This window comes from Acomys russatus, chromosome 31 (genome assembly GCF_903995435.1).
Source record: "Acomys russatus chromosome 31, mAcoRus1.1, whole genome shotgun sequence".
Lineage (NCBI taxonomy): Eukaryota > Metazoa > Chordata > Mammalia > Rodentia > Muridae > Acomys > Acomys russatus.
The window spans coordinates 21,764,621-21,783,390 of NC_067167.1; the positions used below are offsets into that span (position 1 = coordinate 21,764,621).

An 18,770-nucleotide genomic window follows, 5' to 3' on the forward strand; every position below is an offset into this window, starting at 1 on the left:
TCGAAATTAGGTCTGCTAGTTCTTAATGGCCCTGTGCACTAAGACAAGAGGAAGATTCTCGCCTAGAAATACAGTTAGGAGAGTCTGGCTGGTCAGTCAAGAGATCAGGCCCCAAAGGGAGACCCCCTCCACTGTGGTTCATAATGACCGTGATGTGACTCTGAGGCAGATCATTTGCTCAACCATACCTGCTTCACCAGGGGGATCAGCAGGCAGCGTCTATGGATAACACTGTTATGTAATACATTGTGGAGCTGCAGTGTGACCATCGAGCATAAAGAACCCGCGTTGTGGTGTCAGACTTCCTCCCTAACACTTCCTGCTCAACCGTCTGAGTGTGTTCGTATGTGCATGTGCCTGCAAGAGGGAAGGTGCATCATGATTCTTCTAAGTCATTGCCTTTAACACATGGTGTCTGTGACAGGACCTGAGTTCTATGTTTATTCAAATCTTATATATTCCTGGGCTTTTTCCTAATGGTTATGTTGAAAAAAAATTGTATCAAAGTCATTATTTTTAAATTTTTCCTTGGGTTTCTGAGTTTCTTTCACTAGCAAAATTGGAAAGGGAGAAAACATATCTTTTACGTACAAAAAGACATTACAATACACTACCTTTATACCTTATGAGAGTCTTGCTCTTTCTGGAGACTTATGATTTCTCAACTATCTCTAGTTATATAAGTTTTGCTCTAGTTTTTGTTGTTGTTGTTGTTGTTGTTGTTGTTGTTTTTTATGTGGTTTTGTTTGTTTGTTGAGACATATTTTCTCTGTCTAGTCCTGGCTGTCCTGGAACTTGTTCTGCAGAGCAGGTTGGCCTTGAAATCACAGGGATCTGCTTGCCTCTGCAACTGGAATGCTGGAATTAAAGGCGTGTGCTACCACCATTTTTTTGTTCCTTAAGACAGTGTTTTACTAAGTACTTCAGGGTGGCCTTCAACTAATTTGTAGCCCAGGTTGTATTGAATTAGGAGTGCAGGCCTGTACCAGGAGGCCTGGCTCAGTTACATAAGTGTGAGTATCAACAAAGTGTTACATATTTGCAGTGAGTTAATAGGTCTAATTACCTAATGTTTAATTGGTTCCCTTGCCAGTGTTAGAAAAGTATTTTGCTGGGCAGTAGTGGCACACGCCTATAATCCCAGCACTCAGGGAGGCAGATGCAGGTGGATCTCGAGACCAGCCTGGCCGACAAAACAAGCAGGACAGCCAAAGTTACACAGAGAAACCCTGTCTTGAAAAAAAAAAAAAAAAGGAAAAGAAAATTAAATTATTATTTGTCTGTTAAAATAATGGGACTAGGATTTTTAAGTCATTTTAAGCTTACTATATATACTCTTTAATAATTATTTGTACATTTTTATCACCTGACTGAAATTGGAAGCTTTTCCTAATACTACCTCTCACAATCTCTCTTTTTATCATTGTTTCTTACAGTCTCGTACATTCATGTAGCACATTACAGTCACTCTCTCCCATACTCCCTTTTGCTTCCCTTGCTATCAACTTCATGCTCTTCCTCTCCTATTCCAGTTCCCAGAGTCATGACCTTTGGTTTTGTCGTATGAGCCATTTGACTAATCAGGGCCATCTGTGTGCATTGATGCTATCCACTGGAGCTTGGTGGGATCATCCTGGGTACACAGTCAAAGCTAATGACTCTTAACCTTCCCTAAACCTATCCATCCAAAATGGTGCATCCCTGAGGGGTAGGGCTCCCTGGGTTGCCTTCATACTTGTCTGTCTGTGATGGGCTCAGTCTTGTGCAGGCCCAGTGCAGCCATCTGTCATTGTTGACTGTTGGTTACAGTGGCTGTGTATTGTCTTTCTCCCTGTCTTCCGGTGCTTACGCCCTGCCTGCTCCATCTCATGCAGAATTCCCTAAGTCTTGGAGAGATGCTATAAAATGTCTTGTGAGCAGAGAGCACTCATCTGTCCCTGAATTCTCAGAATTTGACTCTGATTTGGTCTTAATTCACTAGTAATAAATGCTTTAATTAAGGCTAAGAGTGGTAATTGTCACTAGATATTAATAAGTATATGTGCATATGGTGATTTGAATTTATGTCAATTTAGCTAAACAACATTATTCAGTTCCCATCCCCCAGGTCGTATGTCGTTTCATTTTGAGTACCAGATAAGGATTATTTCCTGTGAAATGGGCTTCAAATCTAATGAGACAACAGTTGGTTACCCTGTACCAATCATGTCACTGTTACACAAATGGGCACATCTTACTGGGAAGGTTGATGCGTGGAGACTCTTCTCCTTTAGCAACCTGTGCAGCACCTTCTGAAAGCAAGTCATCAGGGAGGAGGTTTCTGGCTCTGTTTCAGCTTGATTTTTTTTCTATGTCACATAACCAAGGTGTGTAATATATTCAGTCATAGGATCTTATCGTTGGTGGGCACCGGAAGCAATGGCAACAGCCTGTATTCTTCTGTGGGCTTCTAGGACTTCCTTGACCAACTCCTCCTAAGGCATTATCCCATCCCTAGCATTGTGGTTTTGTTTAACTACCCATAGCTCCAAGGGGGAAATATTTGCCATGTATTATTTTCATCTTAGTTTAGTTGGAAGATTGTGGGTTTCTGTATTCCTCTTTCCTACTCCTTTCATTTTAGTTGGCTCTCCCTCTTACCTCCCCACCCCCAGCCCCACTCAAGCCTTTTCACTCCTAGTTTTTACACTCTTTGTTCTTATTACCTGTGAGTTACTATCCACCCTCCTTTAATATATCCCTCTCCCAATGGCCTCTTTTGAGATGGGTGGACTTACTGGAACTCTGAATTAAACACCCAAAACTAGTGAATTTGAGCTAAGCTCCATATGTGAGCGAGAACACACAAGTGTTTGTGACAGACAAACTGATAATTAAAATGTCTTCATTTTTGCTTGAAGGATTTTCATCTTAAATATATGTACTTAGCATCTACCTCATTTATGATTCAGATAATGTTTATTTAATTTGGTCCATTAGTTTAGTATTAAACTCCCACATGCCCTTTAATAGCTTGTGACTTGAGAAGCTGGGCATAACAGGTAGAAAAGAAGGAGGGGAAATAGAGCATAATGAATAAGGAAATACTTAATTCATCATTCAAGTAATCATTTAACCAAGAACTTTGACAGCAAGTGTTTACTAAGCTGTCAACTGTGTGAAAGAGGTAAGGGTACAACAACCACTTTCTGTAAAGATGGAGTTTAGAATGGGCGTGCACATGACTATACTGATGCTTATACAATTTAATACAAACTGCAGAATAATCCTAAATTCCCACAACAGCTGTATACTGTATCCCAAATTTATCATTTCCATTTCAGGTATGAGGACATTGAGACTTAAGAGGTCAAGTGATTTGTCCTAGGTCATTCAGCAAATACACAGAAGATAAAGGAGTAAAATCAGGCTTGTGACTTGATTTCCAAATAGATAACCACCACATTATATAATGTAACACACAATTGGGTGATACCACCTTTAGCAGAAATGCAAGCAAAAGCTACTGATTGTCTTAAGAAAAATGGAGGCACTATAGTGACTGAGTAAGGCCAGAGTGTATCGGTTTTGGAAAATGGGTAAAGACTTCATTGTTTTATAAATGCAAATTAAGATGATTAATATAATGCACCCTGTATATACTGAGGCCGCACAGAGTGCTTCCACTCCCTGGGTGGCCTAATGACAATAAATAGACTGAAGGAAAGGTTTCAGTACCGCACTCTAAATACACGTTACTGTTGCCAGTCAGCACAGAGTTGTTAATCCTGCTAGAATGTTCATGTTGTGCCTACTGGTGACTAGAACAATAAATAAAATGTGTGTCCTGTAAGTGATGAGCCACAGTTTTGCCAGGTGTGACTGTGGCCTTGTTAAATGGCTGGATGACTTCCTGCCTTAAAACGGCCTCTTCTAGCACTGACACGGGTACAGCCTGGAAGATAGTCTCTTCACATGTGCAGACCTTGGTTTAGTTGCTCCATGTGGCTTATATGAATTACTTCTAATACACAGCTCATTTCTGCTAATTTTGGCACAAGAAGTTTTGAGAAACAGCAAATAGTGGCTTGCAAGGATAACCAATGAATAATATTACTTTTCTCAGAGAATAAGCAAGCTTGGGAAGTAATTTTTCACAAATACATTTTACCTAAACTTAATAATTTGTAACATGAGGTTTCCGCCCCCGCCCCCCCCCCCCCAGTACTGGTCTGCTCTGTTTTTTATATGCACAGTGCACTTATTACTCTGGCTGTTTTCATTTTTATTCTATGAGTGTTTGTAATTTTTGGGCTGGTGCTGATATGAATGAGAAGGCCCCCTTAGGCTCATATGTTTGTAAACTTGGTCCCTAGTTGGTAGAACTGTTTAGGAAGAATCTGGAGGTGTCTTTGTTGGAGGAGGTATGTCAGTGGGGCAGGCTTCGAAATTTCAAAAGATTCACCCCTTTCTCAGTATGCTCTGTCTCTGCTTGTGGATCCCATGTGGATTGAGATGTGAGCTCTCAGCTGTTACTCCAACACCATGCCTGCCTGCCTGCCTCCTGCTTCCTGCCTGCCTGCTGCTGCTTGTCTGCTGCCTCCTGCCTCCTGCCTGCCTGCCTGCCTGCTGCCTACCTGCCTGTCTCCTGCTTCCTGCCTGCCTGCTGCCTGTTTCCTGCTGAGAGAGTGATGGAAACCCTTGCTTCTGTCCGTTGCCTTGATCATTTTGTGACAGCAATAAAAAGTAACCAAGACAGACAGTCACAGAGTTTTATTCATTGCTGTGGATGGCAACTAATAAAAAGCACCAAAACCAACAGCAGTCATGGAGCACTATGGGAAGTTCTAACAGGGATGTCTTCATGAGTGACAAAAGTAAAGGGGCTGATTAGGATAATGTAGTAATTTCAGAGGAAAGGACACAGATCAAGGAAGGTACACGTAGTTTTCTGTGCTAGAAGAGGGTGTTGCTTTGTTACTCCATACTATTTTCTTTCTTTTTTTCTTTTTTCTTTTTTCTTTTTTCTTTCTTTTTTTTTTTTTGTTTGTTTGTTTGTTTGTTTGTTTTCAAAACATGGTTTAGCTGTGTAGTCCTGGCTGTCCTGGAACTTACTCAGGAGATCAGGCGGGCCTCGAACTCAAAGAGCTGCCGTTTCAGCCTCCTGGGTCCTAGGATTAAAGGCATGTGCCGCCGCAGCTAGCTTCTGTATGGTTTTCACTGGGTTTTTAAAAGCATAGTTGGGACTTGAAAAGGAAATCAAGTATTACCTGATAGGAAGCAGCAAGGCTCTGTGCTGTCTTTGGGCATGCTGGTGCCACAATGGGCTCACTGTTCCATCTCTTGAGTTATTACTCTTGCTTGATTGCTGTTTGCACTAATTCTCAATGATGGACAGAGAAGATCCCTGAGATGTGATAGGAATGGAACTAAATCGCCTGTGGCTTTGCAACTCTCCCACCCCCACCCTACCCCTGCCCCGCTGTCGCCGCCACCACCTTCTATTCTAGTATATAAGTACTTGAATATAAAATATCTTTGTAAAAATATATTGTTTTTAATACTTTAAATTATGCATATATGTGTGCACAAGCCAGCAAAAGACAAAAAAGAGCATGAAATCCCCTGGAGCTGACATTACAGGTGGTTTTGGGCTTTGACTTGAGTGGTGGGACCTGACCTCAGATCTTTTGGAAGAACCTTTTTATCTGATTGCTTGCAGTGGTAGGGATCAAATTTAGAACCTCAGTAGTTCTAGGCAAGCACTCCACCGTTGTGCATGTATACATACCTTTTAAAAACAGTTCATGATAACTCTAGATTTTTGCCCTATACATTAGCATGGTACATACATGGTTCCTGTGGAATTCCATGTAAAAGAGATTAAGTATGACTTCCGTACTCTGAATCCCTTGAGGTTTAACAACAGGACTTACAGTGCTCATCTGTTTTCCCTGCTAAGTTGGCAAGAAGCTTTCTTGGTGTTGTGTTTGCCCAGAATGTTGAGAAAGCATCATCTGCAGCCCTTGAAGCTCAGTGTCCGTTCAGAAGAGAGAGCGCCACTGATTCTGTCTCACTCTGCCTCTTTCCCAATCTACAGATGGCTGTAGTCAGTGCTTAAATTATTAATTAAGATAACTCTACTGTGGCATAGGTTTCTAGATCAGGTGGCCATTAGGATCTTCCATTGAGTAACTGACAATAGAGTCTGTTTTCTTAATCATATAGTGGTAAGTGAAAGTACAAGAACAGTTTTGTATAAATCTCATTTATCCTAGTATTCTACCCACTCATACCTGTAAAACAGATCAGTTCCTATAGAAACAAAAATAGCAATTAGAAACAATGGTAATGCTGGATTTGTGTCCTCAGCTGTTGTTTCCAAAGGAACAAATCATTTGGATATCCTAGTTGATATCCCTATGGGATGTGTTTTTCAAGACATCTGTGAAACTTTATACCTAAAGTTTTTTGCATTTTTGTATTATGTGCTTTGTTCTGCTTTTGTATATGTGTTCGTTGGTTTGTTGGTTGGTTGGTTTTGTTGGTTGGTTGATTGGTTAGTTAGTTGGTTTGGTTGGTTGATGGGTTGGTTGGTTGGTTGGTTGGTTGGGTGGGTGGTTGGTAGGTTGTTGGTTTGGTTGGTTGATTCATTGGTTGGTTGGTTTGGTTGGTTGGTTGATTAGTTGGTTGGTAGGTTGGTGGATTTGGTTGGTTGATTCATTGGTTGGTTGGTTTGGTTGATTGGTTGATTAGTTGGTTGGTAGGTTGGCGGGTTTGGTTGGTTGGTTGGTTTGGTTGGTTGGTTGATTGGTTAGTTAGTTGGTTTGGTTGGTTGGTTGATTGTTGGTTGGTTGGTTGCTTTGGTTAGTTGATTGGTTGGTTGGTTTGTTGATTAGTTGGTTTGGCTGGTTGGTTGGTTTTATTGGTATATTTTCTTAGTTAACTTGTTTTGTTGTTGAAACAAAATACCCAACAAAACAACTTAAGGATAGAGTTCATTTTGGCTTTGAGTTTGAGCATAGCCTGTCTGTTGCTGTAGGGCAGTCATGATAGGAGGAGTGTGAGGGGACTGCTCACATTGCATAGGATACTGAGAAAGCATACATCTGCAGCCCCTCAGGCTCAGTATAGATTCAGGAGAGAGAGCCCTGGAGTAGAAACCCTGAGTACTTATGATCAGCTCACTCTCTCCCTTTATTTCAGTCTGGGACTCCAGCCCATTGAGTGCTGCCCCTACAGTGGGTGGGTCTTGTCACCTTAACTACATTATCTAGATAATCCCTCACAGGTTTGCCCAGAGCCCATCTCTAGGTGATTCTAGACCCTATGAAGTTGTCATTCAAAATTAACCATCATGGTTGGATATGGTTGTTTGGGCTTTTGGTTAGCTAATTTATTAACTTGTTAATTTGTGGAGAAAGGGGGCAAAGAGAGCCAGGTATGGTGGTGCACCTTTAACCCGGGCACTCAGGAGTCAGAGGCAGGCAGATCTCTGAGTTCAAGAACAGCCTATTCTACAGAGTTACTTCTAGGACAACCAGGGCTACACAGAACTCTGAAGACCTGGAGTTGAGGGGGGAGACTTTCTAAACTTTGTAAACTTAATTTTGGAGAGGAAAAAATTCACATAACGTTTTCTAATTTTTATTCTAGAAATGCACTGAAGTCGATCAAACTTGATCAGATGGGTCTGTATAGATATAAGCATATAAATCATGTGATTTTTTCATTCAAAGTAAATAGTCTAGGGAGTCTAAGAGTTTTAGAAATTGACCATGAATTTTTTGTGCAGCCCTGTGCAGATTCATCAAGGGAAGCTATTGCTCTTTTCTGTGTTTCCCATCCACTCCTGTCAAGATGGCCTTGATCTTGGGAAAAGAGCAACACATAGAACCATACTCATTCACCTTTGAAGGATAGTCATCCTTCCTTTGTCAGGGTTCTCAGAGGGACTCAGTGACAGGCTGAACCCTTTGTGCTGATGATAAACTCTGCGTAGTGCCTCGCACTCTGGCAACTACCTCTGTCCCTCCCAGCTGATGATTCATAAACCCTAGAAGAGACCCCAGCCACCAGGCCTTTCCATTGCTGGTCCCCCACGTCTGTGCTTCTCTTTGGGTAGCTTAGATGTCTTGGTCCCTCACATCCATGCTCTTTACCCCTTGTCCCTCAGTTGTGCTTACCCACAAAAACTGCAGCTAGGCTGCAGTCCCTCTGCCTACTCTTCCAACACCAGAGTCCCTGACTTTGTTTGACTAGATAGGTGGTTGGCTGGTCTCACTTAACAGGAAGGTCTGCTAGTGCCTACCCTGCCTGTTTGATGAGTCAGTACATCCTTACCATCCTGTGATACCTGTGCTTTCCTTCTGCTTAATGGTTCCCATCAAGGCAGTGACATGGCTCCAGGGTTACAGCGCTTGCTGTATAAGCATAAAGACCAGAGTTTGGAGTCCCCAGAACCCACATAAATGCCAGGTGGTTGTGACGGCCCCTCTCTATAATTCAGGTACTTAGAACGCAGAGACTGATGATCCCCTAGAACAAGCTGGTTAGGCAGAATTGCCATACCAGCAGACTCGGGGTTCAAGTGGGAGTCCCCACGTAATGTGTAAGGTAAAGAGTGATAAGGATGGCTCCTGATGCCAACTTCAGGCCAACTAAAATTCAAATATATTTTGGGACTGGAACAATGGCTGAGCAGTTGACACAGATTCAAAAACATCTGTAATTCCAATTCTGAGAAGTCTGAAGTCTTCTGGCCTCCGTTAGGCTTTTGCACGCATCACACACATAAATATTGCAAACACACATACACATAAATATTTAAAAATTAAATATTTAGCTTGTATCCTCTAATGTAAATGATAATACCTTATCCATGAAAATTAATGTGACATTTGAAGAATTGGTTGGGTCACTTGTCTATAGAGTGTGACTTTCAGACTTGCTTACATCAAGCAGCTTTGTCCTTTGACTCTATTTTTTGTTAAGTGAAATATGGGACTTTTGTTGTTTTTGTTTTTGTTTTTCGAGACAGAGTTTCTCTGTGTAGCCTTGACTGTACGGGACTCGCTTTGTAGACCAGGCTGGCCTCGAACTCACAGAGATCCACCTGCTTCTGCCTCCTAAGTGCTGGGATTAAAAGCGTGCGCCACCATCGCCCAGCAAAAATGGGATCTTTTAACCTATAGAAAAGGACCTTTGAGCAACTCCAGTTCATTCTGGCCTTGTCTGGACTGCATTGGTTTTCCACTTGTTTTTGACAACAGTGATAGATTTAGTATTTGACAGCAAAGGAGAAGTTAGGTGGAGATTGCCCTGATGTTTTCTTAGTAAACGGTTCCCAGGAGAATTGTAGATGTCACAAGGAAGTACCATGTATGACATATTCCTAGCTGCGACACTCATGATGCCCACCATGGGAAGACCTTGTTTACTGAATCAACAAATGCATCACTGTTCCCTGCTGCTCAAATGTCAGCAATACAAGGGATGCAGTGTGGCACCTTCCTTTTTGAACCTACCACAGCTGTGTTGTTTGTTTTGTTTTTTCAGTTCTAGAGTCCTCTGTCTGCAGGCTCTCCTGCTGACTTAGTACCAGCCATGCCTGTAGTGCTCCCACCAGAGCAAGCATCATATCGTGTCCACGTTTGTCCCTGGCAGATGCTTGGCATGATGTGGAGCCCTGTAAGCATCTGCTCCCAGCATCAGCATCTGTGTTTGGGAAGAGGTGGTGCTGTACACCCATTTGGTGAACTTTGCCAGGACAGAATCTTAAACATGGTTTCTTTTCAATTTTCTTATAGCATGGCTTCTTTTTAATCCTGTAGTGTGTGTGTGTCTCATTTTTATTCTCTACAGACAAAAAGCAAAGGTAGGATTGCTTGGTAGAGATGAATCAGCCAGTATGTAGGTTGTAGTCCCTTTGACACAAAGGCTGACATCGGCTGGCTGACGTTTGTTTGGGGTATGGAGTGGTGGTTCTTTCTCTCTGCCTGCATGCTTCCTTTTCTTACCATAACCATGTATTCTGTGGTGATAATCCGGTGGGGTTTTGTCCCCAAACAAAGATATTAAGACTCAATTGGAATTCCTTTATTACTTTGACTTCCTATGACCTTTTACCCTCTGTTTTACTCTTTTGTTTTGTTTTGTTTTGTTTTTTGGTTTTTTTTGTTTTGTTTTTTGTTTTTTGAGACAAGGTTTCTCTGTGTAGCCTTGCCTGTCCTGGACTCTCTTTGTAGACCAGGCTGGCCTCGAACTCACAGCGATCCGCCTGCCTCTGCCTTCCGAGTGCTGGGATTAAAGGCGTTGCGCCACCACGCCTGGTGCTTGTTTTCCTTTTAATAACCAGTGTGATATAGCCTAAGCTCATTAATCAAGCCCTAAGTTGGGACCTTTTGCCACGAAAGGCTAGACTTGTTATCATCACAATTATCTGTGGCTGTGTAAACACTTCAACATGTTATGATCCCCGGTTTGTTTGTTTGTTTGTTTGTAAGTAGCTGCCTTGGTTGTAGAGAGTTTGCTTTCCACTTTTGATGACAGCACTGAAAACTACTTGTGACAGGTTAACATTGTCAGAGGTCACCAAGAACTGCTAGTGTTAGAAATGGTGCTCGCTCCAGAAGATACAGCAATTAGTAGAGATGGCCTGGAGAGGAAAGGAAATAGACAAGTAGCAGTCATACATACAGATGTTTACGGCCATGGAGGAAAAGAAGACTCCATGCCAGTGAATGGAAGGCCTGGCCTTCACAGGGGTCCAAGGCATTTCTGACTACAAGTGAGTGAGGCAGAAAGCTGGAGGCTGAAAAAGACAGGATAGCAGAGCCAGTTGTAGATGAAGAGAGGCCATCTGTGAGGAGGAGTTGTTTCCAGGTGAGGGCCGCTTTAGAAACACCTGCTCAGTGAACGAGGACTCTGGGCAGCCAGGTCCACTGAGCCAAGTGAGATTACAAAGCTGTGGCTTCTACATACTTTCAAAACTAGCTGGAATTAAGAGTAGTGAGCTGGGGCTGAGACAAAGCTTAGTGTACACAAGGCCCTTGGCCTCACCCTAGCTGGTAATAATAATAACAGTGCATTTTCAGTTTGTTTTCATTATTTTTGACAAACAGTGAATAGTTATGTCTTTGTATCAGGGAAATTTGAAAGTTTCACCTTCCTACAAGATGGTAGAGAGTATCACAAAAAGTGGCGGCTTTGCCCCTCAGTTCTGCACGTAGAGGACTTCTGGAGCTTTTCTACTTGACGTTGGTTCTTTCCCACACATATCATGTCTGCCCTTGGACAGGCTGTTTTCTGCTCAGCACTTGTTTCCTTGCTTGAAAACTCAGATATACTTTGGAGGTCAAATGGGACTCAGCCTCGCTAGGACAGACACTAGAGGAGGCCATGAGCCCAGCAGGGTCTCCCCGTAGAATCACTGAGAGGGTGAAGTCAGGGAGCCCCACAAGTCACTTTGTCAGCAGAAATACCTGCAGAAACAAACCCCCAGACCTCTAGCAATAACCAGGAATTTTAAGAATAGGGAAAAACAAAACAAAACAAAACAAACCTCTGAGGCATGTGGGTTCTATTTTCATAATAACTTCAGTGAGGAAATATATGTGCTATTAAATTGACTTTTTAACATGTACACTTTGCTACTATTTAATAAATTCACAAAGGTATGCTATATGATTACTTTTTTTTTTTTTTTTTTAATGTGTATGGGCATTGTATAAGAATGTGCACCACACGCATGCAGTGTCCTCAGAGGCCAGAAGAGGGCATTGTTAGAAATGTTTGTGAGCCCCCATGTGGATGCTGGGAAACAGCGCTCTTAACCGCTGAGCCATCTCTTGAACCCCTCCTGTGACAGGTTTTAGAATACTTGTTACTCCCGAGGGGCTTTTAGGATGCTTTCCTCACCCTCATGTGCGTTGCCAGGGTCTCCTTACTCTCCTCACATTCAGCCTCTGGCACCCAGTGGTTTTAGTATGTTATCACATTTCCCCATTTTGATTGTTGTTTATATAAATGGTTAAATACTATCTAGCCTTGCTCTCTAGCTTCTTAACTGTGGCTTAAGCTTAGGAGGCTCAACTGAGTTAGGAAACTCGTCAGCAGCCCGTTCTTATGAACAAATAATCATAGAGAATGTAATGCTGTATTTTGTTACTTTCCTTTGGGGCATTAATAGTCATCTTAATGGGTGCAGAAGGAAAATAAAGTTCATTTAGCAATTTTTTAAAATGGTAAAACTCCTAACCAGACAGGCATTTAGGAAGTATTTCACAGAAAATGAAGAAACTTTATAAATTTTCTTTACTGTTAGCTTTGTTTCTTTATTGTAAATGTAAGTTATATATTTTATTATATAAAAAAGATAAATGATTCGGTGTAAATCTGGAACTGTTAGATATATATTTATGTATGCATATGAGTGTATATGTTTACATTTTAAAACTTGAACTGTTGCTGGACATGGTGGTGCATACCTTTAATCCCAGCACTCAGGAGGCAGAGGCAGATGGATCTCTGTGAGTTCGAGGCCAGCCTGGTCTACAAAGCAAGTCTGGGACAGCCAAGGCCACGTAGAGAAACTCTGTCTTGAAAAACTAAATAAAATAAATAAATAAATAAGTAAAACTCAAACTCTTTCTGTTTATTTCCATGACATTAAAGACAACGGATTACACCAGTCGAGCCATGCCAGACAAGGGTGAAGACATCTGTGAGTATTTCCTGAATCCTTCCTTAATGCTAGACTGTTCATCAGCCACTGTGAAAAAGAACACAGAAGACGTCAGTGACCTGCCCTCAGAAACCCAGAGGAGCGTGCCCCTCGCCGTGACTGATGCTCTAGAGCACATCATGGAACAGCTCAACATCTTAACACAGGTGGGTTGACCTTCTGCCTCAAGGCTGAGATACAGAGAGTAGTCCTGGGGACAGTGGGATGTGAAACTAACCGAGCAGGGGAATTTTACTGGCAAGGCATACTCAAACAATGAGTCATTAGCAAGACACTAAGGGCTAAGCTACCTGAGCAAATTTAATTTGTACACAGTATCTTTTTTTTTTTTTTTTTTTCATTTAACAAAGTTTTATTTTCCCAAATGTACAGCTGATCGAATCGGCTCCTGCATCTTCACCAGCAGCTGGGGCATCTCCACCCTTTGTGTTTCTGGTGTAAATTACTTGGGCTTGTGTGCTTTGAAGCCAGCTTGATAAGTCCTTTGCTAAAGTAGCTCCTGAAGGGCTGCCCTGGCCAAGGAACTGTAAATCTCCAGTCTCTCAGAGACCACAGCTGGGGTAATATACTTCCAGTTAGCAACTTCCTCACAGAGTTTGTCATATGAGGCTTTGTCAAATAAGACAAGATGGTTGAGCTTGTCCCGAACTTTGCCTTTGGACCACTTCTTTTTGGCCTTGCCTCCAGACTTATTTACTGGGCTTTTGTCTTTTTTGGCTGACTGTATGGACCTCTCCTCCTCTTCCTCCTTTCTTCCTCTAATGTCACAGAGGAGACAGCAGCCTACACCGTAATGAATACACTATTCCAGGATGTCAGTAAAGGTTTTAGTGTGGCTACTGCCACTAGGTTGTTTCCAATTTTGCTCACAGAGGAGATATTTATTTATTTTTGGTTTTGGTTTGTTTTTTTATTTTTTGAGACAGGGTTTCTCTTATAGTTCTAGCTGTCCAGGACTCCCTTTGTAGACCAGGCTGGCCTCAAACTCACAGAGATCTGCCTGCCTCTACCTCCAGAGTGCTGGGCAGAGGAGATATTTCTCCTCCTCCTCCTTATCTTCTTCCTCCTTCTCACTCTTCCTCCTCCTTCTTCTTGTTCTTGGGTGGCATGGAGATGCTCAGAGAGTAGCAACAACTAAGTTGTCCTGTACAGAGTATCTTAGAAGCCCTCTCTCTCCCGCCCCCCCCCCCCGCCCCGTGTGTGTGTGTGTGTGTGTGTGTGTGTGTGTGTGTGTGTGTGTGTGTGTATTCATGTCTCCTCTCTGGCCTTCTGTGTCATCTGTGCAAACAACAGTGGTACTCAGTGCTAAAAATGCCATTGGTTCTAAGTGAATCCTTTGAATTTGTGATGTAGTTTGGTTTGTTTGTTTGGTTGGTTTTTGGTTTTTCAAGACAGAGTTTCTCTGTGTAGTTTTGGCTGTCCTGGACTCCCTTTTTAGACCAGGCTGACTCGAACTCATAGTGATCCACCTGCCTCTGCCTCCCGAGTGCTGGGATTAAAGGTGAGCACCACCATGCCCAGCCCATGATATAGTATTTTTATATTAGGTCATTTATAAAGAAATATTTAATGGCATAAGAATAGATTACTATAAGTAAAAACTCCATTGTAGTACAAAATATTGCTGAAGTTTATAGTTTTCCCTGAAAATACTCTGCCTTCCAGTGTGTGGTGTCTCTCTCCAGAGTTTCTTCCAGAGCAGGTGGTTTGTCTTCCTATTTTAAAATCTTAGCTAGGGCCGGAGAGATGGCTCAGTGGTTAAGAGAACCACCTGCTCTTCCAGAGGTCCTGAGTTCAATTTCCAGCAACCACATGGTGGCTCACAACCATCTATAATGTAATCTGATACCCTCTTCAGCCGATAAAGCACTCATATGCAATAAATAAAATAAATAAATCTTAAAAAAAAAATCCTAGCCAGTCTCTTGAGGCCATTTTACCACAGCAAAAAAGAAGTATAATGGATCTTAAATATAGTACTAAAAATCTTCCAGCTCTTGGGTATGAGATAGAGCGAGGTCAGCTTCTTGCCCAGAGTGACTATTTCAGTGTCAAATAACTCCTGCATAGACATCACCTCCGTTCTCACTGCTGGCTATGCCTGTCATTGGGCTGCTCGGGGCTGTGCAGAGCCTAGTTCCACTGCCTGTCACCGGGCTGCTCAGGACTGTGCAGAGCCTAGTTCCACTGCCTGTCACCGGGCTGCTCGGGACTGTGCAGAGCCTAGTTCCACTGCCTGTCACCGGGCTGCTCGGGACTGTGCAGAGCCTAGTTCCACTGCCTGTCACCGGGCTGCTCGGGACTGTGCAGAGCCTAGTTCCACTGCCTGTCACCGGGCTGCTCGGGACTGTGCAGTGCCTAGTTCCACTGCCTGTCACCGGGCTGCTCGGGACTGTGCAGTGCCTAGTTCCACTGCCACAGGGCCCGTTTCCCTCTGTCACCAGTGTTTAGGACCGGTAATTAAGCACACATATTGTCATGCACACACCATCTCGGGGCCCTTGAAGTTAAGTGGCATGTCTGTGGTTTCGGAGTTCTGACATACACCATGAGAAAGAACTACAGGAGACTTTGGAGTCATAATTGTTCACTAAAAATCATACTAAACTCCTGCATTTTTCCTTTGAAATTGTGTGCTACGGGTGACCTCCCTGTGCTTACCAGATATTCCTTTCCTTTAGACACGACTGACCTTTCAGGTGCCAGATCAGTTTTAGTTGACAGGACTTTCTTCCCTGTCACCTGTCAGTCAGGTCCTCCTTAGGTCTCTCCAAATGAATCTGTTCCCTCACCGTTCCTCACCTTTGTGGCTCCTTCCTCCTCTTTACCTGGTTCACAGCTAATGCATCACTTTATGCCTCATTAAATTCCTCTATGGTTGTGTTACTGTTAACTTGAAGGGGGTCGTTTCCTTTTATATATTAAAGAAGTGAAGGCAAGGCAGAGCATGCCTCCAGAAGAGCGGCGAGTCTGTGCCAGCCTGAGTGAGCACCTGAGCTGCAGGGCTTATAGCTATTACAGCGAGAGAGGAGAGAAGCAAGATCAAGTGGACTTGGTAGCCGATAACGGAATTAGTATTAAAGATATTGCTAATGTGCACACCAGCAACTTTAGAATGTATAACTCTCTGTGTGCACACCTGCGTGTACGGATGTGTGGTATCTGGAAGGTTACTTGGCACATAATAAATATTTAAGAAAACATCATCAGCATCATGATTACTTTTATTTAATGATAAACTGTTTTTTGTGGAACATGAAAGGCTTTCAAATGATGACTGTTACCTTCAAAGGCACTTCTTTGCTGTGACAGTTAAGCTTGTTTGCCTTCCCTCTATGAGCTCTATTACTGGATAACCAAGTAGTCAGTCAATAAGGGAATGTGCTCCCAACCCCCCTTCTTTTAACAACTCTTATTTATGCCGCAATGGTGACACAGGCCTTCAATCCCCAGACTAGGGAGGGAGAGGCAGGCAGATGTCATTTTGAGGCCAGCCCACTATAGATTGAGTTCCAGGACAGACAGGGCTACACAAAGAAACCCTGTCTAGAAAAACAAAAACAGGCCTGGAGAGATGGCTCAGTGGTTAAGAGCACCACCTGCTCTTCCAGAGGTCCTGAGTTCAATTCCCAGCAACTACATGGTAGCTCACAACCATCTATAATGTGATCTGATGCCCTCTTCAGCAGATAAAGCACTCATATACAATAAATAAAATAAATAAATCTTTAAAATGGGGCTGGAGATCTGGCTCAGAGGTTAAGAGCACTGTCTGTTCTCCTAAAGGTCCTGAGTTCAATTCCCAGCAACCACATGGTGGCTCACAACCATCTATAATGAGATCTGGTGCCCTCTTCTGGCTTGCAAGCATACATGCAGTCAAAATTCTGTATACATGATAAATAAATAAATATTTTTAAAAAGTCTTTTAATAAAAGAAAAACAAAAAACCAACAAACAAAAACATCTTCCTATTTAAAAAGTGTACCAATTAAGAAAAGAATTTTAGTGAGTACCATTGAATATCACTGAAGGAGAGACACCCAGCATTGCCATCGCGCCCTCTCATGAGAAAATAGATCACCAGTGGCTCCGGGTTAGGACCCTGCGGCCACTGCACAAGAGGAAAGTGTAGGCTGAGCTGTGTGCTAATTGGGTCATAGACAAATGGCCTGAGCCTGCTAATGTTGACTGTCAGGAAAAGAAAGGGAAAGGTGTGATGTGTGTGAGTTAAAATCATAAGGTAACATAAAAAAGTGATTTCAGGCCGGTAGGAGTAAAGGCTGGTATAGAAGGGTAAGAGACAAAACCCTGGAAGCCACTGGAAAAGTTCTAGATCATGGCTGTAGTGACAGCTGGGCTCATGGGAACTTACTAAGCAACATGTGAGGTTTGTGTGGGTTCCTCGTCTGCATTTTAGTTTATAATAAAAAGGGGGTTGCTTTTGTTTTATTATATACAAAGTTATAAAAGATGGACATTATCACAATTGTTTAGTATAGTTTGCATACGACTATATTGTGAGGGCATGTATTATACACTGAAGGCGTTAGGAGGGCTAGACTCCAGCAGGTCCCGTGGTGTGCTCAGCAGCAGCAGAGCTTAGATGGTCTTTACCCTTCGGTCCTCCCACCAGGCTGCCGAGTCCTTAACTGGATGTGGCAACTGATGGCAGTCATGGCGTCAGTCATCTGTCCATAGTGCTGTAGGGACGGCACACTATGGGATGGACTATGACAAAATGGCCAGTGGGGACATGTCTGCAGTGCCTGGGCTGGGAATGTGTAGCCTCACCTATGGCTTAGAGTACTGTAGATGACATTGTCCCTAACCCTATGTCTTCAGGAAGATCTTAAAGAAGAATATTCTCCAGAGGCCTGGCCTTAGGTCCCCTTTTCTTCATAGGCATCAGTTGTTTTGTTTGGTTTGGGTTAGGTGTTCTCTCTTTCTTTTCAGTCCCTCGATACTTGGTAACGCTCTGCTCTCTCAGTGGTGTCAGCCGCACACTAAGTTGGGCCCCCATTTTTTAACCATCTGGGGACAGATGATGCCTCTCCAAGCCCTAAAAAGGATCTCCCACGGAGCTGCCCCCTCACCTGGCCAATGGCGAGCTTCCAGGGCGCTGATGCATGTCTCCTTCCCTGCAGACCGTCTCCATCCTGGAGCAGCGCCTGACCTTAACAGAAGATAAGCTGAGGGACTGCCTTGAGAACCAGCAGAAGCTCTTCAGTGTCATCCAGCAGAGGAGCTGACCAGGAGAGCGTGTGAGCGCCGGCCAGTGGAGGAGGACGTGTTCACACTCAGGAAGGTAGCAGAGGCGGTCCGCACACCCACACCACACACTAATTACCGTACTTCCTTCAGAGGGTGAGCAACAGCACCAAAGGGTCAAGTCATTTCTGAGGACTGACTGAAACACATAAATCAATGTCAAGGATCAATTTACGCTCCTCCCAGGTATAATTGCAGTAATAAAGTTATGAACGTTTAAATCACCCCATCCCCCCCCCCATATTATTTGAAATGTCACTTTTTATTTGACATGTAAATCCCCAGGAGGAAAGTAAGCAGACCTCTAGATTTTATTGTTAAATCCTTTCAGATTGACCGTGTTCAGGCAATTCCTGAAGGTAATTAGTGTATTTCTTAGGTGAACACATCCTGGAGATGAAATCATTCACTTGCTTTCAAAGAGCACCTGAAATATAGAAAACACATTATTGAGCTGGCTCATGTTTCTTTCAGGTTAAAAAAAAAAAAAAAAAACCTACTACACTCTTACTGCCTTAAAAAGATGCTCCCACAGAATTTCTGCAGCAAGAATCCACTTATTTTAATGAGCACCTGTGCTCACATGAGAGAGCAGGGTTTTCCTTGTCTTGTGGGAGTGGGAACCACAAGAGGCATGTCTGTATCTCCTCCGTTAAGGGGGACCCACTGAGTGGTCTGGCTCCACAGAGATTATGTTTGCAATTTCAGTGCGCTACAAAGCCAAATGATGAAAAGTAGACATACATATAGCTGCATATGAGTCACATATGTTATT

General features: G+C 43.0%; 1 protein-coding gene across 1 annotated transcript in view; it reads left to right on the forward strand.

Annotated features, from left to right (window-relative positions):
* Poc1b (POC1 centriolar protein B) overlaps positions 1-18,465 on the forward strand; it is a 98,042-nt gene extending 79,577 nt beyond the window's left edge. Inside the window, exons 11-12 of the mRNA XM_051139952.1 lie at positions 12,655-12,870; positions 17,872-18,465. Of these exons, the coding sequence (XP_050995909.1) occupies positions 12,655-12,870; positions 17,872-17,976 (321 nt within the window). The 3' untranslated portion in view covers positions 17,977-18,465. The remainder of the gene's footprint in view (positions 1-12,654; positions 12,871-17,871) is intronic.
* The last annotated feature ends 305 nt before the right edge of the window (positions 18,466-18,770 follow it).